Source organism: Falco naumanni, chromosome 10 (genome assembly GCF_017639655.2).
Source record: "Falco naumanni isolate bFalNau1 chromosome 10, bFalNau1.pat, whole genome shotgun sequence".
Classification (NCBI taxonomy): domain Eukaryota; kingdom Metazoa; phylum Chordata; class Aves; order Falconiformes; family Falconidae; genus Falco; species Falco naumanni.
The window spans coordinates 35,255,274-35,261,273 of NC_054063.1; the positions used below are offsets into that span (position 1 = coordinate 35,255,274).

Here is a 6,000-nt window from a genome sequence, read left to right on the forward strand (position 1 = left end):
ATGAGCTAATCCTCCCCTTTACTCTGGAGAGTAGGGGTAACAGTTTTCTAATAAAATTGTGTCTCTACTTCAAATTTTGCCCTTCCAACATTTCACTGGCTTGCTGAACACTCACTGCAGGAGGTTTTTTTGCTGTGATCTTTCAAAAAGCAAAAAAAAAATAGTGACTCAGGTGTCCAGGTATCCTTTACAGCACTAACGAATTCATGCTATGATAAACTTTACGGGTATGACACATCAGTTGTAGCTTTTCTCGATTCAATTTTTTGTTGTAATCATGCGTTAATGTAAGACTGGAAGTGCTTTTAAAAAAAAAAAAAAGCAGAATTTCCATTCTCAGCATCTTCCATGACCACTTCTGAAGCATATATTCCAATGTTCTGAAAGTTTAAAAGGAAAGAGGCACAAGATTATGGATCTCAAGAAACAGATGTAAGCACATAGCCGCTACATATTTTTAATAAAATCAAAGCCTTTCCATATCCTTTCCTTCAAACCTTTCAGGCTGTACCTTTAAAAAACAGGAAACTAGTATTTGTGCAATTAAATATTTAGTTTTCCTCTGAACAGTAATACTTAGGAAGTAATCTCTGACAGACTGCCAAGAGAACGATTATTCAGTATTTTGAGGAGTGCCCTGTCATGCCAGCTCCTTATTATATTTTCCTTTTCAGTCTCTAAGAAAGATGCATCAGTCTGGCTGAACTGTCTCTTTCCTCACACAACTTCTCACAAAAAAGCCTACAACTGAGGCAAATGACCCTCCTGAAGTTCTCATTTTAACACAACGGCACACTACAGAAACACAACTTCTGGCCTATACAGTGATTCTGGAAAGTGTTCCAAGGGAGCAGCTGTGACCTGCTACCCTGCTGCTGCAGGGCAGTGAACACCACAGCCAGTCACCAGCTGGGTTTTTTACAGGCAGCTCTGATCAGGAACATGTCAGAAACCCCAAAATTTTAAGAAACTCCACTGGTGAAGCTGGGAGAAGCCCCTGTAAGAGCACCTATTTCTAGCCTCTCTCCAGTTCTTAGATTCTTCGAAGTGCAGATCAAGTTTCCCATAACTACTGTTTCTTCATCCTCCGCAACCCTGGATGGAGCCTGCCATCCTTTCCCCTGCCAGCCCAAAAGCAAGGCATGAGCCCAGGGGCATCGTGTCCTGGGATAAAACCCATCGTACCTTCTAGCCAGGTCTAACCATCCCCAAGAATCCCAAACTACTGCTCAAAACCCCAGCGTTTCCAAGAGCAGAACAACTCCAACACAGATCTTTAACACCAACAGCTCTTCAAAACCACTACAGAATCTACCAGATAGTAATCGTAGCTACTAATCGTTTGTTTTGAACATCCTAGCCTCAGAGAAAAATAGATCAACTAACATGTAAAATTATAATAACTTCTCCGTGATTGCTTTTTCCTTGCCCAAGTTTCTTCTTCAATTTTGAAAGAAAGCAAAATCTGTATGGATATCTAGGAAAAAGCAGAGGGGCAAGGAATACTGTATCTACAGCAGTCCTCTTCAGTCACCCAGAATAAGACTACTGAACTCTGATACTACCAATTTTGAGCATTTTTAGTGTATGACAGAGCTTTGGTCCCTGTTATAGAGAAAGCACGTCCAGGCTTTCTGATTCTCAGTAGCTGTCCTCTGCTGAAGAGGTATAAGCCTGCTAAGACCCATACAATTAGAACTAAAGTGGATTATATTCATGTGAATTTTTTGTTGTTGTTGGTATTATTGTAAGAAGGAAACAAAATCAATCAGAAAACAGAGTCTTTTCTCAAGAGTTAGGAAACTACTACAGGCTACTGATAACTTGTAATGGTAAGAGCTAGAATTCTGGATGTCTGAGGCAGAAAACGCTTTCCTTCCACAGAGAGATTTTTTTCAGAGTAGATAGGGACTATCCTGCTAAGGAAAGCATCTATTCCTGGGGAGAGCAGATCATGAAATACAGCTGGAAAAATGGACTCTCTTTTTCCATTCTGATTGTTTCAGTGAAGCCTTGGCAGTCCTGAGAGAGCGAGACCAGCGCTGATGATCTGCTCTTGGGACTGCACCAGAAGCATGCTAGTTTGCCAGCAAATCACTGGTTAGTCTGTTATTACACTGCTCTGTCTACCGGGATTCACATAGCTGCACCTAAGTACCTTCTGGTTTCATGTTATATACGTGCTTTTCACAGTTGGCTTGCAGCAGATGAAGTGCGTGCCCTCTTGCTGAGGGGATTTAAGCTTGATCTGCTGAGCCAAAATGTTCCCTTCCCTTCAAGGAACCACAGCATAAACGCCATCAGGTATTATTTACAGTGCCTGTGTGCACACATCACAGCTGTGCCAGGAGAGGCACTACAGACCAGGCAGCTCACAAGCAGTATTTTCCCTTACTAGAAAATGTGCCACTTTTGGAACGTTGGTCTGCTTCTATTTTACCAATATCTGAAAAGCCCCTTTCACTTGCTTTGTACTTGGTACTAGGGCAAACCTTGATACAAGGTTATGCAATGTGACAACAATGATTGAGGCCTGCATCCAGGGCAGCAGCTGATGCTAGCAATACACCTAAAATGGATATAAGAACAAATAATGGCAATACCTACAGAAATATGCTTTATCCATCAATCTTCTTATTATTAATAACAAGAAAAAGAGACCCACCAGCAAAAAAGCTATGGCTCCTGGTAGGAGAGTACAGCAAAAAAACCCATGGATCCAGATTTCAGAGCCTTAGCTGGCCTCAAAACTGCCAGATATTCAGGTGGCTGTTGCTGTCAAAAATCCTGTAATGTCCCTGTAAGATCAGACTGATGAATTTTCTGATGTAGGCCTGTCAACAATTATCCTTACCAATCCAAAGATAGGCCTCTGCTTTGCTCATACAAAAATGGATCTTGAGATCACCTAAAAATAGTACACAAAGCTTCGTTTAAGAATAAATGCCACTGCTACCCACAGAAGAGTACTAGTTGTCTCCCAGAGATCAGACGCTGAAATACAGTGACAACACTGCAGGAGAACACGACTCAGATGGCAGGCGCCACGGCAAGGAATGGTATTTCCCAATTTCTCTGAATTAAGATCTTGAAAAAGGTTTCTCTTCCTCTCGGGTCCAAGCAGCATATGACCCAAAACTTCCTTGAAAAAGCAGGAAGAAAGAGCTCAAAGGACATTCTCCTAACTTGTTCTTCTAGACCCCAATACAACAGCTTGGAAACCTGATCTGCTCTCAGGCTTTTCAGGAGCAAATGAGTTGAGAAACTTAAGCAAGGGCTACCACACTGCCACTGAGGAGTCAACTACAGGATTACTGTAAATATTTTAATAAAAATAAAGAACAGCACCCAAAATTGCCTTATAATTCTTTAAAAGTTACATCGAAGTGTCTTATATTTAGATCGTCTGCAAACAAAAAACTGCTTCAAGGTAAAAGTGCAGAGACGACTTGCAAAGTTCAAAATCATTCGGGGAGTTGCTCCCTGCTCGCCCTTATTCCAAGTGATTTAGGAATGCATTCCTACAGCGTTGATGAAGCACTGGGAGCCCCAGGCATCCAAGCTTTAAGTCTTTCAGGGCAGCACGGTGACACTTGAATTTAAAAAGTGAAACAAACAAAACCCTAGCAATAAGAACAACCACCTCAAACTTCGGCATTACCAGGAGGATATAACTAGCAGAAGTTTCCTCGATTACTGTAAAAGCCTGGTGATTTCCATAGCAGTTGTTTCCAACAATTCATAAAAGCCCCAAATTAAAACACAGTACCCATTGCATTTCTCAAGTGAACCAAAGCTCAGAGCAGAGGTACCATCCTAACAGATTGCGTTGGCACACAACGTTATCACCGGTTTATCTGAATTAAACCACTACGGTCGTGGAGGAGCCAGCATGAGCCCAGAGGTGGACAGGCACGTTAGCGAGACAGCAAGCTACTCTGCCTACAGTAGATGAAATACACTCCTAAAACAATCACACAGAAATAACTTCCCTCAAGAGAGACAATATCAGGTTTAAATTCATGCAAATGATTTTCTTTTTCTTAAGCGTTACCCAAACTAGTATCTGTGCAAGCAGTACAATAGGGACAAAAAAGCTGTTAAAAATCACCTCCTGCTCTTTTCCCTATCTCAGCTACAGAACCACACAAAGACATTTATGACAAACAAATCTTCTCTTAGTAATTGCTCAGAATCTTGTTAATCAAGGAAAATATTGTTGTCTGCACTAGTGAGAACCACTTAGACAAATCCCATTTCTAATTCCATTTCAACTCTTTTAAGATACTTTAGCTCAATAAATCACCACCCGAATGCAAGTTCTTTATCCCACGCTTCAGTTTCCAAGTCTTTGCACCATTGCACATTTAATCTGTAAAATAAATGCCAATTATTCTTCGGAAAAAGAAATGAATAGTCCTTTATCCGTGAGCATTTTCTTGAAAAAGCCAGCATAAGCACACGATGGGCACAAGCCTAGGTTAACAAGTTGATTTCATTTCTCGGTATTTCCCAGCATCATCAACTGGGAAAGACGACAAATTTGAAAGAGGTCTGGAACAGTTTAATGGAAAATCACCAGCACAAAGCCTGTCCCATTTGAGAGATAAAAAGTTGCCTGAGCCCTAATATCAAGAGGTTGCCTTTGTCCACCAAATATCCTAAATTTTGATGCCGCGTTGTTACAGTTGCAAGCAGAGCTTTCCTTTCTTTGCAGGAGAAAGCCACGGCGTCCAGCACCAACCAGAACAGCAGAGGAAGAAGGCTCCTCTACAGCACGGCACGGCACGTACTTGTTCCGCTCCACAGTCCTTCTACAGGGAGCCCGAGGATGGGAAGGAGGGAAAGGCGCAGGAAGGCCCACAGACACCCTCCTTCCCCACCGCGTGAGGCTCTGGGCCGCCCCCTGACCCAGCACCAGAGCGGGGCGGGCAGAGGGGGCTGGGGAGCCCCCAGTCTGGACCGAGAGAGGCCACTGCCAGACGCACCCCCCCCCCCAGCAGCCTCGGCGGCGGGCCCCGCTAGGCCAGCCCGGCTCCCACCGGCCTCGGCGCTCCAGGAGGGGCCCGACAGCCCCAAGCTGGCGCTGAGCCCCGCCGAGGGGCCGCCAGGGCCGGCCAACACCCGCCCCCAGCCCCCGGCGGAGCAAGGCCTCGCGGTCCGGGCTCCCAGGCAGATCTGCAGGCCCTGCCCGAAGCCGGGGGGTGGGCTCAGGGCAGGATGGGCAGCAGGCCTCCGCCAGCCCGCCCCTGCCCCCGGGCACAGCTCTGCCTATCCCCACGGCAGCCGCGCCAGCCCCCGGGCCCAGCTCACCCCCACCGCCGGAGGGGCCTCCCCCCATCCCGTAGTACCTGCGCCCCCCCGCGTCAGGCCACAGCCGCTGAGCTGCCCGTGGCGGAGCTGCGCCAGGATGTTGGTGGCCGCCGCACGGGCTCCGCGCCGGCCCCCCCCGCCTGGCCCGGGGCCCCCCGCCGCCGCCGCCGCCGCCATGGCCGCTCCTCCGCTCGGCCGGAGACAAACAGGAAGCGCCCCCTCCCCCGCCGCTTTGTACGGAGCGGCGCGAGGGACGCGCCGCAGCGCCCCCGCCCGGACCCCGTGCGCACTGCGCCGCCCGGCGGGGGCCGCTGGGAAATGTAGTGCGGCTAGGCGGGGCGCGCATGCGCGGGGCCACCGCGGAGCATGACGGGAAGGAGGACACCGCCCCCCCGCCCCGACAGGAGCCACCGCTCTCCACGCCCAAGTTTTATTGCCATTAAAATACCCGCATGTGCTCTGCAACTACATTTACTATAAATTTACCAGCTAAGGCGAGCGATTCAGGCACAGGGGCAAAAGTAGAATCCGTGGCGCAGCACCCGCCAGCTCTTGGAATCAAGTGAAAGAAACCACAACATAAGAGAGATGAGGGAGAGCCCAGGCCGCAGGACAGTCCGTCAGCACAGAGGTGCCCTGGCCCTGGAAGAGGGGAGAAAGCTGGACTCGATAGACTTCTGAGGCAGG

The 6,000-nt window shown here is 47.6% G+C and overlaps 1 protein-coding gene across 3 annotated transcripts in view; it reads right to left on the minus strand.

Annotated features, from left to right (window-relative positions):
• The window catches only part of LOC121095004 (transient receptor potential cation channel subfamily C member 4 associated protein), a 38,679-nt gene extending 33,174 nt beyond the window's left edge, over positions 1-5,505 (minus strand). Inside the window, exon 1 of one of the 3 annotated variants that reach the window (XM_040609258.1) lies at positions 5,358-5,505. In XM_040609258.1, the coding sequence (XP_040465192.1) occupies positions 5,358-5,490 (133 nt within the window). In that variant the 5' untranslated portion in view covers positions 5,491-5,505. Of the gene's footprint in view, positions 1-4,793; positions 4,865-5,351 lie in introns of those variants that run through there. The other 2 variants (XM_040609255.1, XM_040609256.1) reach the window with 2 other exon arrangements.
• Between the last annotated feature and the right edge of the window lie 495 nt (positions 5,506-6,000).